This window comes from Lissotriton vulgaris, chromosome 10, assembly GCF_964263255.1.
Source record: "Lissotriton vulgaris chromosome 10, aLisVul1.2, whole genome shotgun sequence".
Lineage (NCBI taxonomy): Eukaryota > Metazoa > Chordata > Amphibia > Caudata > Salamandridae > Lissotriton > Lissotriton vulgaris.
In genome coordinates, this window is record NC_141698.1 from 316,500,548 (window position 1) to 316,523,715 (window position 23,168).

The 23,168-nt window shown below is 45.6% G+C and overlaps 1 protein-coding gene across 1 annotated transcript in view; it reads right to left on the bottom strand.

The window, feature by feature from the left end:
- OBSCN (obscurin, cytoskeletal calmodulin and titin-interacting RhoGEF) overlaps positions 1–23,168 on the bottom strand; it is a 1,012,031-nt gene that overhangs the window by 882,024 nt on the left and 106,839 nt on the right. The window contains exons 6-7 of the mRNA XM_086941076.1: positions 6,470–6,745; positions 3,309–3,578 (exon numbers count right to left, since the gene is read on the bottom strand). Of these exons, the coding sequence (XP_086797202.1) occupies positions 3,309–3,578; positions 6,470–6,745 (546 nt within the window). The remainder of the gene's footprint in view (positions 1–3,308; positions 3,579–6,469; positions 6,746–23,168) is intronic.

The following is a 23,168-nucleotide window of genomic DNA, read 5'->3' on the forward strand; positions in this document are numbered from 1 at the left end:
TTTCCACGAGAAGAGCAATACAAACTCAATTCATGAAGCAGGATATCCCAAATAATTAAATCCAACAGTACTCATAAATCCAATTGTATGGCAGCAATCAAAGGCTTCACAGCCTTTGCTTGATAAGATTTATAGCCTCTATAGCTACTAATAATAATGACCACCATCTTGCAAGGTTTCATTGGCCAAGTTGGCCAGCTGCAAAGATTGAACCAAGAGACCAGCAGCATTCATTTAGCATCATATGTCATACTCCAGACCTGTTGCATTAGATCTTGTATGGTAAGGATGTACATTAACATTCATATTCAGTGTTAATCATATGAAGTGCCCTTTGTATTCAAATATAGATAGGCTTTACAGAAGGCAAACATTATTAAATGGTCTTTTCCCAATTAAAAAGCCGGAAACCCTAAAATTCTTGATCTCATTAAATCACAAATGCTCTCTGCATGAACATAATTACTGCATCAGACTATTCATGTACCAAGATCCCAATTAAACAAAGAAGCTGAATTGAAATGTATTTTACGGCCTGGATATTTTCAATAGTGACTATGAAATAATTCATTTGCATGTTTTTTTCTTCATGAATTCTAAGTGGTTTAAGGTCTGTAACTTGGTATTGCCTCTCAAAGAGGCTTTTTGGGTCGTTGGAGGCCTATTGTACGTACACTTTGCAGCTATGTCAGAGCTCAATGTAGCGTATATAAGGTGTGTGATAAAGGCATTTGCTTCTGAGAGCTATCTGATAGTAATTGAAGAGTGTTTGCCAGTAGGTAATGAGAAGAATCAGGCCTAGTTGCAGGCTACAAACTAATTTCCTTTCAGGTTTTCCCTATGAATATTCAGGTAAGCAACCACCAGAGTAGTTCTAGTTTTACAAGTTTAGATGCATATGTCAAGGAATCATCCTGCGATTTAAAATAAAGACCCGTTTCAGTGGTGTCATCCCCTACATCAATGTGGCACTTAGGGTAAGGTAGAGACTCTACAGTCACAAGATTGTGGGTGAACCTTCAAGATCCCACTAAAATAATACAAGAGGAAGGTATAATCCCTGGACAACAACAAGATGTCAACAGGCAGGACTGAATGGGATAGGGAATGACTCTCAGTCACCATGTGGATGCGAATTTACCAAGTATCATACAGACCGGGGCAGTGATATAATTATGGCCTCCAATATCTCCCTCACTGAGAAGGTAGCATTGACACAAAAAGGAATTAGTACATGTAAGATCTGCATTTATTCCAAGTGAAAGATCATTTTATGTCCCCTGGGTTACAATAGATACATGTATTGCTAGAGGTTTTACATATATCCCAAAGTAACCAACCTAGGAATGCAGCAAACAATATGTCATGCAGACTTTAGTGATCCTGTCTCCCTTTGGAGGAATTATACTGAATCTTCAATCCTCTCATCCACTGTCTCATAGTTTTGTGCTGCACTTTTCGTTGTCCTTCATTAGGTAGTGCAGTGCTAAGGCATACACCATGATCTGCTTCTCAAAATCGATACCCCTTTCCCCAAGCCTTCAAATTTTAGGAAAGAGTATCTGGTGACTACCTTCTCAGGGTGGCCATCACTACAGCATTTGTGCAAACCCATTGCCGATTTTACTGTTTCACCTGTGAAATTAGTAAATATGCATCTCAGAGAGCCAGGTGATCACTTGTGGGATTTGTTGTGTGCCTACCTACTATTCACTTTTCTGTTGGGTACCATTTATTTGCAACCACAGGAGATGCAAAGTTTCACCTGATTTTCGTGGCCCCCTTGTAGGAAGATTCCTCCTAAATCTCTTCTGGTTGCCCTCTCTGTCTTTTTTCTTCTAATATCCCACCTAGTGAAAAGACAATGTTTCAGTGGACAGATAACATAATCCACCCAGGCCGTCACCTGGAATTGTTCAATCTCCCAGGCTAGCAAAAGGTATGGTCAATGACACATTGGGAAAGCCTCCACATGCCCAGCTAGAGGTAATGTTACTCCTTACAGGTCTATGAAAAAGTAATCACAGCCCTGCATACCATGTAAAAGGTAATTCTAGTTTCCAGCAACACTAATCTCAATTTTCCAAGTCTTCTTTCCCCCAAAACACTCTCTTTTAGTTCCTCCCACCTGATCCTAAAGGTGCCAGTCACTCTTACCTTGGTAAGAAAGAGTGAGCATGAGGGGCCTTGGCCTCTCATTGCGTTATACAGAGGCGACAGGGCAAGCAAGAGGCTAGCTGACAGCTGGCCTGTGGCCTATTACTTCAGAACTCATCCTCAGAATCCGCGGTTAGTTCTTCCACATGAAGTCACTCTGTGGCTTTGTTTATATTTTTGGCTCTAAAGCAATGAAATGTTGGTATGTACACTTTTCTCTGCCACAGGCACAACAAATTCCTTTCACTTCTGATTTGGATTGGCCCATCTAATTTTGTTTTAAAATTGGTGCAAAATAGTGTACTTTGAAAGTTGATTTGCCATCCCCTGGCCCATATTTGTAATTGTAAGTGTCCTTCGACATAGGGCTAACACTCTCTCCGCCTTTAACAAATCACCCATTTTAATGGCTATTTTATTTTAAGGTTTTATAGAGCGCAAACATGACCCGTGAGGGTATCAGAGCGCTTTACATATACACTAGAGTAGTACAGGGTCATAGCACACAAACAACAGGTAAAATGATAAAAACTTAGTACATAGGAGAGCTTGCAGAGAATCAGGGGGATGAAGGTGGGACAGGGTAGCAGACGGGTAACTGTACCTGGGGAATATGATCGGTGATAATTCTAGTTGAAGCATGTAGGGATTTTATTCGGGTGGATGATATCCTCTTTCAGTATGGGTGAGCTCTCCTTTCCTGTCGCTCCCTATATGGCCCATACTGTCCTTTCAGTCGGCGCTGGAAGATCTCCAATCCAGTCAGCGCTCCGTGGCAGAGGCCTCTTGCAGTTTCTCTGCATTGGGTCTTATTCATAATTCAGCTCCTCCCAGAACTATTCAACCACTGTTCCAGGACTCTCAAATGGAACTATTAAGGACATATTCAGGTGTTTTGGACCCAAAGTATCAGTCTGCAATAATCAGCAAAACTACTGACTTGCTGGAGATAAGCTTAGAATAGTCAGCAAATATTTTAATATGGCTACAAAATGTAAAATTCAAGTATTTACTGAAGTCATTTCGATAGCCTAAAATTATCATTTTAGAAATGGTATTCACTTGTTCATGTTTGTAGATGTTAGACCCACAGTACAGTGCTAGAGGAACAGTAGGTACTTTGCTCTGCTGTCTAAAAGTGTATTTCTTACCTGAAACCTTTAGGCTGAAGGTCATTGAGTCCTCTCCTACTTTGCAGGTGTACATCCCCTCATCCTCTTTCTTGGCAGTTGCAATGACAAGCAGATGTGGCTTCCCTTTGTCCTCAAGAGCATATTTATTGGAGGGCTTGATCTCCTTGCCATCTTTGTACCACAGCACTTTTACATTGGATTCAGAGGTTTCTGCAATAAGTTCTGCCCTTCCGCCAGCAGTAACTTTCACCACTCCACCTGCCTTCTCTTTGTTTGTGAAATGGGGCACTGCTCAAAGAAAAAGAAACACACTGACAAATTGCAAGAAACAGAAACTTTATTTAATTTTACTATGTACTCACACATTATTTTTAATTCATACATGGGTCAACTATTATTCAAACGGTACTACGCCTTCATGCCTTCTCATGGATCATCTTCAAAGCAAGTATAATATATTAGCCAGTGCCTTTAGTTCTTCACATCCTGCAGTCAGCTAAACAGCCTCTTCTGCCTCTCTCCCTAAAAAAAGAATTTCCACCAGAAGCACCATCTACCAGATTGACAAATATTGCATTTGTATATGCTGAGGTAACCTACTTTAGCATTACACACAAATGAGTATAATGCACCCTCTGGACCTTTGATCACAAATTGACAAACCCCAGATACACTTTTCTATTCGATAGGAACCACATTCAACCTGGCACTCAAAACCTAAGAGATACACAAGCAAATCTGGTCTGACAACCTACGAGTTTGGTGATGAAAAGCTACCTACATTGTCTAATGTCCCTCTACTGCAACCTGCTTCTTTAAAAATTACCTTCTCAGGTCCTTATTCCAATAAAGGTCCATCACTTCCTCCTTGAACTTTTATCCCTTCACATCATGATAATAAAAGTAACTCACAAACCCGATGAGCTAATATGTGATTTTCACAAATCTCTTAACCCAAGCACACTATGAGAAACATAAGAAGAACTCATATATTCTAATTTGCTTATTCGACTTTACCAAGTATTTAAAAACTTCGGGCCTCATTTATGAAAAGTGACGCATCACTGTGTGAAACCACGATGTGTCACTTTTTATTGTGCCCTCCATGCGACATGCTGAAAAGTCATATTTACAATATGACGCATCATGTCGCAAGGAGTTACAGATACGTCACAGATAGGTCAGTATTTCTGACGTATCTGTAGGCACAAAAATGACGCATTGTTGGAGTGTATCACAAAAGTGATGCAACTTCAGCAATGGACCATTTAACATGGGCAAGTCCCATTTCAATGTGCCTGCGTCAGTCTTACGTCTGCTGTGAGGCAGGCGTAAGATAATTAAACATTTGCGTCCTAGAAGTGAAGCAGTTAAATCTCATAGATTTCACTGCGTCATTTCTACGAGGCTTACTTGCCTGAAATTGTTTCCTTTTCCATCATGTCATTCAACTCAATAAAAGTTAATTGGAAAGAAAAATGACATATATTTCCCCATAGATCTTGCAATGCTTTCTTTTTTCCCGTAAGGTCAGTGGTGCTAATGTACTCATAGAGGGTTGGTCCTACATCACTGTATGGATTGATCCATGGATATCTAAGATACTTTGGCATGTGGGTTTGATTTACTTCACAGAGATTCAGTCATAGTGTTCGCAAACACATCCATGGCCTAAGAGTTGAGGGTTTGATTAATGGTTGACCTACCCACACCTCCCAAAGAACAGGGAAGTGCACAAAAGGGCTTTATTTAAGTAAGAAGTATAAACCAGTTCAAAAGGAGTAATTCCTTGGTTAGTACTCTCCAGTCAGTCACTTAAATCACACACATGTATCTCATTCATAATCACATCTATCACTTCATGGCTGAGACCTGTAAGAAGAAAGTACTTTGTATGGCTTACTTGTTCAACTATAATGCAGAGCGACTGTAGTTTTACAAGTGATCATTGTATTGCACACACATAACTCTCAACAACAAAGGGTTATTGCACAGTTTAGGCAGGTGCAAGGAATAAACCCTTAATACATCACACCTAACTCTCTATATTGCAAAGGTGCTGCATTATGTGAGTGATGGAGGGCTTAGGTCTCTCATCTAGCACATTGATCTCTAGAAAGCTGATATGCTGCCTTTTGGTCTAGCTGTACAAGGAGAGATTTCTTCATGAGGTACAATTTTAAAGCAAAGATATTGCTCCATACAATAGAAGTGGGAGGAATAGCCATCTCATATAGCAGGATTCACCACATATAAAGTAGATATCACCATGGCATGACAGTGTGATGTGTACACTAGTTTCTATATAAAGTAGAGGTATTGCCTCCTGATATGGTGGTTTGAGGAGTGACTCAATCATATCTCCCATGTGTCTCCCTATAATGCAGCAGTATTATCCAATGGCACTGTATAGACCAAATTCTTGATGTAGTGGTGTTGATTTGGTTGGCTCAAGTGTTCTGAGCAAAGCAGGGTTTTAGAAGTTTATCCAAGAAGAGTAAGGGGTGGTCGCCTTTCAGTGCCTGATAGCTATCTTAAATACCATAACATATCAGAGGGAATGAGATGTGACTCACTTCTCCAGTGACCTTTCCTCAAGCCTTGATAACATGTGCGCAGCATGTTGACATTCAATGGCTAGGCTAAGTATGTGTCGACGCTTACTAAGACTGTTGTTGCTCCAGTACCTCATTATTTATCTTCTGAATGGTGGTTTTAAGCATTTCCTTTGATCCAAGAAAAAGGTTGAATCAGAATGTTCAAAACATGCAAAATGGTCTCTTTAGACTGGGTCGCCAAATTTGAGTGAGTGAGTGAGTACATCAGTAGGTGAGAAGTGAAGTACAGTGAGTGAATCAATAGGCGAGGGGTGAAGTAAGGAGGGGACACAGCCACTACAACGCATTAATAACCACGCATGACCGTCACCACGAAGCCATTACCACGCATATGCCTTTACCACGCATGCCTTTACCATGCATGCTTTTACTACGAGTATGCATTTACCATGCATGATAAGGATATGAGTGCATCAGCAGGTGAATGGTATAGTAGAGGGACTGGGGTGAGTTAATGAATGAGTATGTGAGTGCTGTATTAGAGTTAGTGGATGAGACAGTGTGAGTGCATACATATACTGAACACCGCATTTTGCACCATAGTTTCTTATGAAGCCGTACCTTTCACAGTGAGCTGGTAAGCTATTGTATCCCCTTCACAGGTGCACTCGTAGGCACCGCCGTCTGTTGCTAATACATCACTTATCTTGAGTGTGCGCTTCTTCTCCATGCTATGGAAGGCATACTTAGTGCTGGCTTTTAGCTCCTTGCCATTCTTCAGCCACTTTACAGCCGCCACCTGGTCTGAAATTTCAGCCACCAATTCTGCCTCCTCGTGGAGCTTTGCTGAAATTTTCTCCACAGCACCACTCTTGTTAGTGAACTTTATTGGCACAGCTAAAAATAAACAAGCAAAGTCTTTAAAGAATGACAGGAATGTCTCTTACATCCTATCGCCGAAGACGGTCGTCCTCTGCAAGTCTTTTTTCCTTCCTGACAGAGTACATACATTTTGTACATTTTCACTGGGATAAAACGGAACACCTATACTTTGTAGCATTTTTGCTGCTTGCGTATTTAGGAATGCAGCAAATGGGTTTGACCACAAATGCCATTAGGAGTAATAGTATTTTCTTGCAGTATGTTTCATATTGCACAGGAAATTACATCACTCCTGTCAATAATGGATTTCACCTAGTGAGAGGCAGCGAAAAGGGGCTTCTGTATTTGACTTCACACAATAATTTTTCTCTAATACAAATCACTTAAGATGGACCTCCATTGCCCACTGTGTCAAAACACTCCGTTCAGTCTGTTTTTTTGTTCATAGGTTGGATGCAAACATTCTCTGCAAGCAGATGTTCATCCTTAGCTGAAATTTGTATAGAAGAGCTTTCAAAATATCCCACCCCTACCAACCAATTATGGTTTTAAAATGGCAGTGTATAACGGAAAAGCCACATTTGCTAAAACACCGCCTACTAGCAACATAATTCAACTATTTTTTTCTATTAGTATATCACTTCTACTGCACACTGCTAATTTTCCCACTACAGTGTTCAAAATACTTCTTTAACCCCTTCGCTACGGCGGCTATTCCGCCACAGCGCTAAAGGGGTGGGGCGGCCGCGCGGCGGCCGCATGCTGGTGACGGAGCCGCTCCGTCACCAGCTGCGGTTGAGCTATGCTGGTGACGGAGCGGTTCAGTCATGACCCGCCCCGCTCATTAGAACGCCCGCGCAGGCGCGAAATCAGCGCCGCGCAGGCGCGGCGGCCGGGCCATGACGGAACCGCTCCGTCATCAGCACAGCTCAACTGTAGCTGATGACGGAGCGGTTCCGTCATCAGCATGGAAGGGGTTAAATGAATTACAAGCTCATGATTTGTGGATATGGAGACATTCATTAAAAACTCAACTTTTGAACTTGTATTCCTGTAAATTGCTCATTTCAACCACTGGGGAATATAGATATGTTTTGAGTTGAAATATCAAAATGTTTGTCAGGCATTATATATAAGAATATGTGTGTGAAAATATATATATATATATATATATATATATATATATATATATATATATATATATATACATATATATATATATATATTTACTGAAAAAAGCAAAGGTTACAGGGACATTATAGTTAGGCTCTGATTTCACTCGTACAAAACCACTGAAATTCAGCAGTCTCCGTTGAATGAGCTGACTATAACTTATGCCCTCTCATTGCACTGCTTATAACCTCACATATTACATCACTCAGGACATGGTGAGTGACATTACTGAATAAATCTCAAATTACATCAATGATTACATCATCCAGTGAGTGTGAGTGTTTTCTAAATGTTTCTGTGACTTAAGGATATATAGTAAGGTTCTGCATAAATTAAATGAATATTCTTTCTGAACTAGTAATGAGTGATGCTGTTTCTAAAATGTCATCTGAGTCTGTGCGTGACTGTCTATATCCGTGTGTGAGTGGGTGTCTGACTGCTGTATGCGTGAGACTGGGTATGTGAGTGGATGCATATGTGAATAAGGAGGGGTGTGAATAGCTGTATGGGTGTATGGGTAACACATTGGCGAATAAGTTGGATTCGCTGTACATGTGAGTGAGTGGCTGCCTTACTGGCTATATGAGTAGGGGAGTGTGTGGGTGGGTGTTTTGGTGTCTGAGTGGTTGTGTGAGTGGCTCTGGGTGGGGGAGTGGGTATGTTACTTGCTGTATGGGTTAGTTAGTGACTGCTTATTTGTATGGGTAAGTGAGTGTGTTTGAGTGGCTATTTTGCACAGTATGTGTCTCTGTGACTGGCTGTATAGGTGAGTGAGTGTGTGTGTGTGTGACTGCTTGTATTGATGTGTGAATGGGTATGTAAGTGGTTAACTGGATTAATGAATGGATGTGTGAGTAGCTGTATGGGTAATTAAGTGAGTGGCTGTGTGAGTAGTTGTATGAGTGAGTGAGTGAGTGAGTGAGTGCTAGTGTGAAAGTTTGTATTAGTGAGTGAGTGGCTCTGTGTGGCTCTATAGATGAGTGAATGCTAGTGTGAGTGGCTGTATGGGTGAGTGAGTGGGTTTATGAGCGGCTGTATAGGTGAGTGAGTGGGTGTATAGGTGGCTGTAAGGGTGGGTGATTTGACTGTATTAGTGGCTGTATGAGTGAGTGTGTGGGTGTCATTGAATGGGTTTGTGAATGGGTATGTGGGCAGGTGTGTGAATGGATGTATGAGAGGTTGTATGGGGTGTGAATGGGTGTGTGAGTTGTTCTGTGGATGATGTCATCAGTGATGTCACTGACCATGTCATGAGTGATGTAATATGTGAGGTCATAAGCAGTGCATTGTGAGGGAGTAAGTTATAGTTATAGTTAGCTCAGCTAACTATAACTGCTGAATATCACTGGTTTTGTACAAGTGAAATCTGAGCCTAACTATAACATCCTGTAACCTTTGTTTTTTTCAGTGAATATATAAATAACCAGTATAGTTATTTTTCTGTTGCTCATTCTGGAATGCTAATGGAAGCTAATTCTAAAGTAATAAATTCCAGAATATGCAATAGAAAAGTCCCTTTAGTAGTAATTGCCCATTAAGCAACGGCCTAATAATGAATTTGACAATTTATTTTCCACCAAGTGTAAGAACGAAATGTCAGTCCCCTTCACATCAGCTGCTGAAAGCAATCCTTTGTTCAGCATTAAAGGATAACATTCTTCCTTGCCTTCCCTGCAGTGAGGAATAGATTTCCATAATCTGATTTTAGGTCTGAAGTACAAACCTGTTTTATGGTTGCAAGTCCTGTGATTCGCAAAAGCATAGGGTTTGCAATGGCAATAGGGCTTTCTACAATGTGCAAATGTTCTTTTATGAGTAGCAAAATGTATTCGGACTCAAAAAAAAGCGCTTTTGTGAATCGCAAATATGAACAGGTGTGAAAGGAGCACCCCTCTTCCTATTTCTGAGTCGACAAGGAATGTATCAATGAGTTGTGACCACAATTGCAGTTGCAAACCATTGATGAGTTATATAACCCGGGGTTGGAGTGGTAACATTCGCAAAAGGACACCTTTCCCTTTGTGAATCATATTGGCACCATCGGGGATAGGGTCCAGGGAATGTTTTCTCTAAACCTATTTTTAAAGCAGTACCAGTTCCTTTAGGGAACATGGGCTGATTTAAGAAAAATAATCCTGGTTGGGAATGCTAATGCAGATATGTGGTCTACTGTTCCTAGCAAGGGAGCCGCCCTCATTAATATCTGTTTGGGAGGTGGTTCTATGACTCCTTGTGGCTGGCGATGTGGTGAAGTGACTTAGTACGTATATTGCACCGAAAAATCTGAAACAGGTCAAAAATGGTAACTGTGTAACTGCCAACCAGTGTTTGCATCCAGTTTCTTTTCATATCAGACCGTTTGTGCCATACATGTATAGAGCACATACCTTAATGTAGGCGACATTAGTTTAAATTGTGACATGGTTATTCACATACACACTTCACATAAAAGTGAGGATGTGAGTACTTGAGCAACTTTGCTTTCACCCACAATGGTTTCTTTTCCAATGTTGTAAATTTCTGGAACTTTTTTCCGGATACTTTGTTTCTTCTCTCCCATAAAATCATCCTCAACAAAAATGCAAAAACTCACATAAACCAATCACGGCCGTTGAGAGCCAGTACAGATCCTGGGGACAAACAACCTAAGGGCCAACCCCACCTACTACACTGTGAAAACACGTCTTGGAAATCTGGGGAAAACTGCTGATAAAACCCATGTCCTAAGGAAAAGCACAGCTCAATCCCTCATGCTATTCCTTATCATCAGCTTTGATTTCAATACCGTAAGAGTAAGTGGCGTGGCTACACCTTTGGCTGCCGTGGCAGTCCCTGCGTTTGCTGCCTCGCGACAGCCGCAGGTAAAAGTTGGGGGAGGCCACCCTAAAACTCATGCTGCCTGGGGCGGTCTGCCCCCCCCTTGCTACGCCACTGACACTGGTAAGAGTCAATTGAATGTTTGTAGCAGGTGAGTCTACAATCCAGCATGTTGTATGCTATATAGCACCTTTGATTTTGACCCCCAGTTTCCCTCTGATAGGCAGAAAAGTGAAACAGGTTCATCGTTTCAGAAAACTAAAACATTTGCCATTGTCGCACTCCTCATACGATAAGACAGGCGCAGTTTGTTGTGCCTTTACTTGTTTGGCGCCATCAAGCCAAGGTCCTCGGAGGCTACTGCCTTACTGCGGCTTACGGAAGCATAAGCCTGGCTGTGATCATCCGATTTCTTGATGTGATCAACCACTTGGCTGCCATTCAGAAAACACCAAATGAAACCGTCATTAGTTCTAAATCATCTGGCAAAGCACATCTCTTCAAGGGCTCCTCAGGCCTTGCTTATTTTATCGACGAGTCATATTTCATTTGTATATTTATAGCCCAGGCCAGGTGTCACTTCTAAAAGAGGCGAGAATAAGTGAGACCTGTTATCGCTAATAGGGGAACTGCTCTGCAGCAGAAATGGAGAGGTCTCTCCAAGCTTCACCTGACCTTGTTCACTACACATTTGCCTCAAAGCAAATCTGATGATGCCTGGGGTACCTTAATGTTATCCAAAACGCTTTTATCCATACTCACTAAGATGGACTCCTGCAAGACTGTAAATGTTTAGAGCATCTTTGAGTTGCATATTGCATCCTCACAATGCACCGGACACAATCTCAGTGAATCCCAGTTATTCTGAACATGACCATCCCTGAAAAACTCTATCTTTAGGTACTTATGCAGATCTTGGTAAATAAGCATTACGTCTGGGTAACTCTAAGTTCATTTCAGAATTTCCTAAAAATACAAATAAAATGCTAGTGTATCTACCCTTAAAGCAACTATTTAGAAAGTGCCAGGAGCTTCAAACAGAGCAAGGCAAAACTAGGAAGCTGTTTAGGAACTCAACAGCAGGGAGTGGCCAGTCTGCCCAACAAAGCAGCAAAGATGGCCTGCTTGCCAAGTGGCAAAATGTAATTGTAAATTCCTAGGCTTAGCATTGAAAGTGCTACCTTCTAGAAAGAGAAAGTTATGTAAGCGCAGATAGTATAAAGTGTGGTTAAATCTCCATCTATGTCGGTACGTTGAAGACTTCGAAAGAACTAGTATGTTTGGCTTGTCTACTACCCAGTTGGCAGGGTATGCCCAGACGTGGGCCCCTTGCTCACTTTGCCACTGGATTCAAGCTAGCCGGGCTGATGAGGGGCGTTACCCCGAAACTGGTCCCAGGATGCTTGTTTCCGGTTCAGAGAAGACCTGGCTTGGCAGTGTGGGCTGGACTATTCCCATGAGGCACAGGGTCGAGACTGATTTGCATGTACTGCGTCTGAACTGAGGTAGCAAAGTGAGCTAAAGAACGATGATGGATTCAACCCAGATCTCTGACTGGGGGTGAGTGTCTGAAAGGTTTCAGCACTCCACCCATCATCTCCTTGTGTGCACCATGTTGCAGCCTAGGAGTGACTTGTTTCATTGGTTTTCAGTTTCAACCAGACAAACAGTAATTTTTTCTGGCGAGTTGTTTAATGATGGTCAATTTTTTAAACCTGGGGGGCGGAGCTTGCTGGCGTCCATGCAAGACGTGTGAGAGCTGAGCTCCTCGCCTGAGCCCCTTTAATATTCGTCAAAGATATCCTTTTTGACGCCTTACTGGCCCTAGCAGGGGCAGATTTTGCTTCTACGATCCCCAGAGCTAACGGGGGCACCTTCCCGGATCGAAATCAGTGGTGGCATCGATCAACGGGCCGGCGGAGTTTGGCGTGGCGGACCAGGCCGCAATCCGCGGACTATCCTTGGAAGCTGCCCGCCCTACGTAATGCTACGTGCGGCGTGAAGTCCCTGTGTGGTCCCGGACTGCCGGACTGCCTTCTATCCGGTGGTTCTCCTGGACTGCTTCGCACCGGTGCTTTAATCATTGAACTCTGTCGCACTGCTCCTACGAGTGTCTCTACTGTGTCTCATCGGCGGAGGCCTGGGGCGCTCCGGAGAGGCCCGGGAACCCGGCGGCGGGAAACTGCATCCTACGAACACCGGTTGGTGGGCGACATTTCCACTCTAGCCTGCTTGGGGACTGGAAGGGCACTGGTGCCGGGACGTGTTTTTGGAGTGTGCTGGCGCTTCTCGGCAACCTGCGGTGAGGCCTGTATCGTGGCGAGTGTCTGGGGGTTGAGATCGTCCCCCTGGTCTCGACTGTACCACGCGGCCCGCGGCCGCCATTTTAGCCTCCATTCTTTGCTACGCACCGGACTGCTTAACGGAGTTCGCTTTCCCGGCGCCCCCCCTGCATTGAGCCGCCTCTTGCTCTTTGCCTAATCAACACACTGTGAGCACCGCCATGGGAAAGGGCGACAGAAACCAGCCGAAGCTCACGTTCGAACAACGGAGGCCGAGGGGCGCGGAGGGGGCTCCTCCTGAGACCTCGTCGCAGGCGGCTGATAGCTCGCTCTGCGCGGACATTCGCGACATGCTCTGTACCATGGAGAAAGGTCTGCAGGAGAGTATGTCCGCGATTGGCACAAAAATTGACGCCTTATCCTTTAGAATGGACCAGATGTCTGAGAGGGTGGACAAACATGCGGAGAGGTTGGATATGGCGGAGCGTAGGCTGACGGAGGCGGAGGAGGCCCAGACGGAGTGGGATAAGGACCGTAAGCAGTTCGGTCGTCTCCTCCAGGTCATACAGGACAAAACGGAGGACTTGGAGGCGCGTTCACGGCGCTCCAACGTCCGCATCACAGGGGTGGCAGAATCCACCAACACTGGCAAGATGGAACTGTTCGTTGAGAAGTTGCTTCACACGTTGCTGGGGGAGGACGTCTTCTCCCCCATGTTTATCGTCGAGAGGGCCCATCGCACTCTGGGTCCCAAGCCGCAGCCTGGCCTCCCGCCGCGGCCAATCATTGCCAAACTTTTGAATTACAGGGACCGCGATTTGGCTCTACGGCTGGCGAGGGAGAAGGGGGAGCTACAGTTTGAAGGCATGAACATTTCCCTCTATCCTGACTTCACGGTGAGAGTACAGGAGGAACGGAAGCGCTTCGCCCCCTATAAGAAACAGATGAGAGATATGGGGCTGGACTATGCCATGTTGTACCCGGCGAGACTCCGGATCAACAAACAGGGACACTCGCACTTTTTCACCGACCCAGCGGACCTGAAAAAGTCGCTTAAGGAATGGGCCAAGGAACAGCGCAATAGCCCGAGGGGTCAACGTACAGATGAGGAGGAGGCTGTGTCTTTGGATGGTCAGGGGTGATCTGTCCTTCGCCCCAGAGCCAGGTTTGGCTAAGTCACGGTGAGTGATTGTGTTGCACTACAAAACCCGATGTGCCTTTTCTTTGCCTTAATTTTTTGAACCACGCTTGATGAGCCCGGAGTAGTGCCACGGAGCTGGGTTCTGACATTTTCTGCTGTACTTCTGTTTTTGGGGGGGTGCTACCTGTAGAACATTGGGACTGGTTATCCACCACTCTGCTTGCTTTCCTGCTGGAGCTTGGGTGGGGTGTCGAAAGCAATGGGGGTGGGGCGGGGAGCAACGGCCGTATCTGGTCCTTGTCAGAGCGTATTATTGTCTGGCTGGAACCTCTGCCCCTGCGCTTTCGGCTTCTTGACTCTCTAGGGGGTCTTGGGTTTGTAGTGGGTTGTGTCGGGTGGGTTCGGGGTGGGTAGTTCCATGCTCTATCTGACCGGGTTGGGGTTGGTCGGCTGTGGGTGGGTGGTTGTTTGCTATGTTCTTGTGCTGTTGCTGATAAGTTGTATGGGGTTTGGGGTCTGTTGGGAGGGGGGTCTGTTTCGGCCGACTACTGCAATGTGTCTGATGCTTCGTCTGCTCTGCCCTACTGTTTTCCCTAACCTGCTATGTCGACCACTGAGACTCTAGGACCAGAGAGCGCCCTGGGCTCTCTGCGATTGCTGTCGTGGAACGTGAGAGGGCTTAACGATTTCCGTAAACTCAGGAAGGTATTAGCGTACTTGCAGCGCCACCGGATTGACCTCGCTTTGCTGCAGGAAACACATCTGCCGCCTTCCAGTCCTATGTTGCAGATGAGGGGTCTTGGTACTGCTTGTGTCGCTGCAGGGTTCACCACGCATGCTAGGGGGGTGATCACCTGGGCTAATCCCAAATCCCAATTGTCGCTGAAACGGGTGGCCGTAGACCCAGAAGGGCGGTATGTGGTTGCACGTTGTGTTGGGAAGGGTCATGATCTCTTGCTAGTGAATGTGTATGGCCCCAACTACGATTCCCCAGATTTCTATTCTTCGCTGGCTGACAGCTGCAGGCAGTTTGTGGACTCTAGAATGCTGTGGGGGGGGGGACTTTAACTTGGTGTTGAACCCTGAACTGGACAGATCTGCGGGCCCCCCTAGATCCCCGGCTGCTTCGGCGTTGCTGCTATTGTCGGAATGTGTGAAGCTTGACTTGCTTGATGTGTGGCGTCATAGACACTCGGGGCGGGGTGGGTTCACCCATTACTCGGCCTACCACAACATCCATACACGTATAGATTACTGGTTTGTTTCCCGCTCCCTGCTTGATGGGGTGAAGGGGTGTACGGTGTTGCCGCGCACACTGTCTGACCACTCACTATTACTCTTACTGCTGGTTGCTCCTCCTAGGAGGATTCCCCCGTTCACCTGGAGGTTCCCCCCGTATTCCCTCCTAGATGAGGTTTTCAGAGGGGAACTGGCCGAGGACATAGAGACCTATTTCGCAACCAATGTGGGTTCGGTGGACAGCGTTCAGGTGCTTTGGGATGCGTTTAAAGTGTACATCAGAGGGATGACTATGGCGAAACACTCTGGGGTGCTCAAGGCTATTAGGCGCCGGCTGCAACTGCTTGAAACACAACTCACTGACCTGGATCGGCAGGCAGTGGACTCGGGTGATGCCACTGACGCAGACACACTTAAGTCTTTGCTAGAGGAATTTCAGGAGGAGGCGGATAGGGAAATTAAACATATGGGCAAATATGCCACAGCGCGTGTGTATGGGGAACGGGAGCGGCCTGGTGCTCTCCTGGCTAAACTGATGCGCAACAACAGGCCCCCATTGGTTATTGAGGAATTAGTGACTGCTGCTGGGGAAGTGGTGGCGGAGGAGCATGATATCCTAGCGGGATTTCACTCCTACTATACGGCACTCTACTCTTCGGGGGATGCCCACCTTGAGGAGGAAATCGACGACTATTTAAGTTACATCCAAATGCCCTTCTTGGCCGACTGGCAGAGAGAGTTCCTTATGGCCCCAATCCAAAAGGAGGAGATAACGGAGGCACTGGAGGGCATGAAGTCTGGTAGTGCTCCTGGAGCGGATGGTCTCACGGTGGCGTTTTACAAGGCCTTTCAGGACAAACTTGTCCCGTATTTGATGCTCTTGTTTGATGACATTTGTCAGCAGGGCAGCATGTCGAAATCCATGAGAGAGGCACTGCTTATCACCATCCCGAAGCCGGGTAAACCCCCTAATCAATGTGGCTCTTACCGACCGCTGTCGCTGATCAATGTGGACGCGAAACTGTATGCCAAGGTACTTGCGACCCGTTTGGCGTTGCTGGTCCCGGACCTTGTTGCCCCAGAGCAGGCTGGGTTTGTCCCCTCACGCAATCTCACTTATAACATCCGCACGGTACTGGGCACGATACAACATGTCAAGCAAGAAAATAAAGCTGTAGCCATCTTCTTAGACATGGAGAAGGCCTTTGACTCTGTTGAGTGGTCGTTCATGCTGAGGGTCCTTCGTAAGTTTGGACTCGGTGAGCCGTTTCTACAAATGTTGGGAGCCCTATATTACAAGCCCACTGCGAGGCTTAAGATAGGGAACTTAGTCACTGCTCCTATCGAGATTGGAAGGGGCACGCGTCAGGGCTGTCCCCTTTCTCCACTGTTGTACGCCATGGTGGCGGAGCCCCTCGCTTGCGCTATACGAGAGTATCATCGGTTCGAAGGGATAAACTTTCCGACGTACCAGATTGGTATCTCAACATACGCGGATGACACTCTGCTATATGTCCGGGACCCGGAGACAAACCTCTCTGCGGTGCTGCGGGAAGTGGTGAGATTCGGGGCCCTATCGGGCCTTCGGGTCAACTGGAACAAATCGGTGGCATTGCCCTTGACGCCGGTGACACTCCCTTTTGACTCGGAGTACCCATTGCAGTGGGCCACAGACTCCATCCGCTACCTGGGGATACGCATACATACTGACCCGGAGGTCCTGATTCGTGAGAACTATGGGGTCGCCTACTCCAAACTGGTGGATGATGTCGAAGTGTGGTCCAGACTCCCGCTTTCTCTCATGGGCAGGATAGCGCTCATGAAGATGGTAGTGCTCCCCAGATTTCTTTTTCTCTTTACGAATATACCGGTGGTCCTTTCCAAAGCCTTTTTCCGGCAACTTACTCAGACGCTCATCCGCCTTGCGTGGGGGGGGGAGCAGCCGCGGGTGCAGTGGCAAACACTCACCCTTCCGTATGAGCAGGGGGGCCTTGGGGCTCCAGACCTGGAGCGGTACTATAGGATCGCTCAGGGAGCACATCTTCATTCATGGATTCATGGGGATCCTGGTATCCCTCATGTGAAACTGGAACGGCTCTTTGCAGACCCCATCCCGCTCCCGGCAACAGTATGCTATCCACCTGATCGGAGGGTCGGCAATCTGGATTCTATAGCAGCCACGAACCATGCTTGGCATGCACTGGTTGGCTCCTGAGAGAGTGTGCTGCTGTACTCACCTTTGCTCCGCGTGGAGTGGGCAGCCTGGTTGGCCCCGCTGACGGAGAAAGGCGTCCTGAAGGCGCTACGTGACTTGGGTATTGTTACCGTGGGAGATCTCTTCTTAAATGGCACCCTGAAGACGTTGCAGCAGGTCCTTCAATCCTGTCCTGGGGCAACGCTGTTACATAGCTTTCAATATCATAGGGTTCGTAGAGCGGCTCTTGCATTGTTGGGCCCGGAACTGGCTGAACCGCAGGAAGTGCCGGAGCTCACGTATATAATCAAGACCCCCCTCTTCTCGCAAACTGATCACGGCTCTCAGGACACTGGGTGATAGACACCGGCAGTGCCCCCCCTCCAAGGCCCGGTTGGCCTGGCAAGCTGACCTCCAATCTCCTATCTCAGACGACATGTGGCGTTATTGCGCTACCAACACTAGAAAAATCTCGCTCAACAGTCGACACCGTCTGATACACTTTAAATTTCTACAGCGTGTCTACTACACGCCCGAAAGGCTGCATAGGTATGGGCTGAGGGAATCGGCGGAGTGTGAGCGCTGCCACTTTCACACAGCAGACTTTCTCCACATGGCCTGGACTTGTCCTGCTATTCATAAGTACTGGGTAGAGGTCTTTGCGGACCTCAGCACTATTCTTGGTGAGGAGATTTCGCCCAGCCCGGCGCTCGCATTGCTCGGTTTTTCCAAACCGCTCCCGGTGGCAGTGCGGCGGCTTGCGGACATGGCGTTATTGACGGCAAAGCGTCTGGTTGCTCTGTGTTGGATGCGGGGGCCAGTTCCCACTAAGAAGCGTTGGGGGGCAGATTTACTTTACTGTTGCACGCAATCAGAGGTGTATAGTGAACTACTACCTCCGAAGAGTCGCCCCAAAAACTTCTGGGGGTTGTTTAGGGCGTTTCAGAGTGCGCAGGAGGATGGTGAGTCGGATCCTGAGGGGGAGGAGCTGGATGTGCTGCAGGAGGATGGGGTTGCGGCAGCGGTGGATGAGGAGAATGGTAGCTGAAGGCCTCAGTGCTGTGAGTGAGAAGTGGATCGTGCCTGGTCTTCACGGTGTGTTGTGTGGGAGGGTTGCTTGGGGCGGCTGTCCTAGTTGTAGATAGGCGCTACCCCCCACCTGAGCTTTGTTTCGCCCTCGTGAACATGTGGTTGACACCCATGGCCCTATTGAGGGGTTTATGGTAATGGTGAATGGTGGGAGCGGGCGGGTGGACACGGGTTTAGGTAGTCTGGCTAGTTTTTGGGGTGGGTAGGCTTGTGTTTGTCTGGGGGTTTTGGTCCCTTTTTACACCTTTTCTTGGTTCCCTTCTGGAGATACTCCATCCCTGGGTCTTCATGCAGTTCTTACTGTGTGTCCACACTGATCGTACCATCCTGACACGCTAAACTGCACTTAGAACTGACATTGCTCGCGCTGCTGGGTGGGCTTTCTTTTGATACTGCACACTTCTTCTACACCTGCAGTTATGCCACCAGGCCTCCGGGCTGTTGGTATTATGGCTATGTGTTTTATCTTTACCCAGGGTTTTGGGAGTGACCTTTTGATGCCGCCGGCCTCCGGGTTGTAGGCGATGTCGGCTGTGTGTGTAACTCGAAGGTGTAATAAAGTACAAATTTAATTTAAAAAAAAAAATTTTTAAACCTGAAAGCAAAAATTACAATCACTTACAGCTAATTGCAGTTCCAGGAGAGTAATGCCGCTTGGTGTTAACAACAAAGAGCACAAAGGTGGCTGGGCCAAATGGTGAACACAACCCCATCGCATTCTTAGGGTTATCAATAGTAGTTTAACAAGCAAGAAGCTGAAGAAGGGCGCAGCGGCCACATAAATAGGCCTCAGCGGGAATAAAGTCCAAATAAAACAAGTTGCGTCTGAGTACTCCTCGATACGAATGCGTGTGGAAACATGCACTCACAGAGCATTCTCCTAATGTGCCAAATCTATCTCACATGGACTAATTATGTGGATAAAGTGAATTACATTTCTTTTGACTACAGTTTATAAAACAAGTATGGCTGGTTGGACTGGTTACCATTACCGGTTACACCGAAAATATGATACTTAACATTATAAGGCATTGAATAGCCTTGAAGAAGTCAATGGAGAATATATCCATTGATGAAACTCGTGTTGGCTAGAACATTGAAGAAATATTGTGAAGACGAGTGATCAAAGACACTGACCTCATTTTTGCTGTTTATCAATGCTCGGAGGCAACTTGTTATATATTGGGTGTTGGGATGGGAGAGCTGGTAAATCAGGCTGTATGTTGGATATCAGCAGAATAACACTGTGTCCAATGAAATTAATGCTGCAAAAGCATCAGCGAACAAAAGCATACACCATTTGCTTGTGATGATCCCAAAAAAGCTTAATTTCGTGAGTGAATTTTCAATTTCTATTATGGTGCTGCTATATTCAAGTAGGGTGGAGGGCAAGCAAGAACCTCAGATGCACAACACATAACAGACGAACAGGAGGGGGGAAGAGGCAAGCACAAAGGCACGTAGGAAATAAGACTGGTGCAATGTAGAGGTAAAGGTTCTGTGATACCGAGCAGGATGCCTGCTAGGGTATAAAAATTGAAAGTAGGGCAACACAAACCATTTCCGTGCACCCCCCCAAAACAAAGAAGGCATATTTGACAGTATGTAAAGGCTCTAACATTTTTACATATCGATGTTTTTACTATTAAATTAATTCATGTAACTGGATAGCACATGCATTGCAGAGGATACAGGGATGTTACTGCAAAATATAAGTACAAAAATTCTCACAGTGAACCATACCAACGCATAGAAAAAATACTTGAAACACCAGGGTTTTGCGTGGGATGAAAAAACTGGGGGTCTCTCAAAGAGGCGTGGCAGATTAAATTAATAGCGTGGCTTATAAATACGTAAACTAACTGTGTTTAGCATAGTGTGCCGCCTGACTGGTATTTTTTGTGGTTTCGTCACGGCATCTAGATATATGATACAACAAGTAACATTATACCTACAACCAGCCAGGACTATCGGCTTTGTCAATGGTTTTTAGTTGCAAAAAATAAGGACCAACTATGGCTTTGCTGTATATAATATTGAAAGTGCTTCAGTTCTTAAGTGATGAGACTCAGGGGCGTAGGAAGGGGGTGCGGTGGGTGAAGGCCGCCCCGGGTGTCATCACTGAGGTGGATGACAAAATGGCAAAAATATGTGTTTTAAACACATCTTTTAGCCATTTTGTCAACCCCCTCAGTGATTACACTTGTCACCCCCGGCTTGAAAAAATTGCAAAAAATGTGTTTTAAACACATATTTTTGCCATTTTGTCAAGCTGTGGGTGACACGAAATGTTCTGCAACGGGTACGACCTGACCTTGCTACGCCACCAATGAGACTGTGAAAGAGCTAAAATGATTCTCTTAGAAGTTACACCAAAGGCTTTGAGCAGTGGTACCGCTGCAGGGTTAAGATTTTTTTCCAATCCTGAGGGTGAGGGCAAAAATGGAGAGCACGATAGGGACCCGTCTCAGCACCTGCTTTAAAGAACTGCTGGTGCTGATAGAGCGCCATTTTGTTTGGGAAATATTGTAGGGGTGCATTATAACCGTCTGTAGTCAGCACCCGCATACTTAGAGGACCTTACTATTGTTGGTTTAGAAATGTAGGACAAATTGAGAGTGTTGCAAAATATAGAATTATGCTCCTATCATTTATTGATTAATGTAGTGCTTAATCGAGATAATAATGTTTTAAGTAATTTAGGATTAATTGCTCTGTGTATGTAATGTGCCTTGAGATTAAACGTGCCATATTAAAGTTGCACGTGTAGTTTGCTTAGTGAGAAATGTAATGTTTTAACATGAGAATATTGTTCATTAACATAGAGTGTAATGTTAGGATTTATTAATTAAATATTTTTGTTATCGTATTAGAAATGCATTTAAAAGAGTAACGGCCTGAGATAAGAAACGCTAGCAACTGTGATTTTCTTAACATGACTATAAATGGCGTGCTGGAAAAAGGCTTTGGGAAAGAAACTTACGGTTGCAGTTGAATTTCGAATTGTAACTTGGGGCGTGCAGAGGGATTGTTCTCATGCATTTCTTTTGCAGGTGCAAGCCCGAGGAGCTCGTTAGGTAGAAATAAGTAATTGTTTAGAAGTTAGATTAGTAGGAGTGAGAACGAAAAGAATGTGCTGGCAAGTGCGTTGGCAACATTGGGCGGAGAAGGTGCCTGGGATCCAAGGACACAGCAACAGTTTTTGGATGAAGAAGGTTCAACACTGGAAAAGTACGAGGGGCTGAACCTGCTGAAGGAGGAGTGCCATTGGCGTGTTCATTGTTTTGGGGTTTTTGTATTAGGGAAAGTGCCCCGAGGGTGGAGAGTTAGTTCGGTCTTAGTGAAGCTAGGGTTAGGGTCAGTTGGGATTAGACTGGGTCCTGTCTAAGGCAGTCTAAATGTATGAGCAGTTAGACATGGGTCTTAGTTTGGACTAGGCAGGAGAAATTAAGGAGCATCTTAGCACGAGTTCCGTAGTTAGGCTACTTACAAGGTAGGGAGCCTTCACAGCTGACACCTTTTCTCTTGCTTGGGAGGTATGTTAAGTAGGTATGTCACTTTAGAGTCAGTGTAGGGACAGACTAATCTTTTCTCTCCACCGGAACAGATGCAGTCCGGTTTTCCAGTAGGCACGGCGATTGCATGTCTACTGTTGCTAGAATTAACTCTGCTTTTTATTTTGAGTAGTTTGAGACTCTTGCATAGTATTATGTTTGTATTAGTGCCAGTCTATTTCCTGAACCTCTTGCTGAGGTGCTTGTATGTCCAGTTATTTTTGGCTTTGTAATAAATTCTTAAACTTTCCTTTGGAGTCAGTGGTCGTTCAGATTGAAATGTATTGGTTGGGAATTTGTCTAAGTATATTGAATTTAAAGAACTCCCTTCACACTTTCATGCAGACTAAAGAAGACCCGTCGACCTGGGGAGTCCTCAGAGTGGTAAGGTAAAAATCTAGGTGGGAATCCCAGCGTCATCAGATGGTAGCCAGAGGACGGTTAGTCTCTGGAAGTAAGGGAGTCCTAGATTAGGATAAGAGTTTACCCAAAGCCCATAGAATTTAGGTGATGACCGTTCAGTGGATTACTGGTGGAAGACGGCGTTTCATGGAAACTGACAGAGAGTGACGGTGCGGCGAAAAGCAGCAGTTTGTGGGAGAGTGAGTATGAATAGGGTTTTGGGTTGTTAGATTGCGGTTTATGTTGTGATGTTTGTGGTGTTTGTGTTGTGATGTCTTGCAGAATTGGAATGCCTGTTGTATAACAGGAGATCAGGCTGTGAGCACGCGCAGCCCGGGAAAATCTTGGGCTCAAGGAGTAGCTTAAGTGGGTCGGGTGTACCGTACACTTAAAACGTAATTGTCGACCATTGTTAAGGGGATCGTGAGGTACCATTGATCGCCCGCTGGACCGAAATAAGGGTAATGAATGTGTGAGTGCGTGAGTAACTGACGCTGGTCGTGAGTTGCTCAGTTGAGGTGATTGTCCGGTCGTTTCATGGACAGAC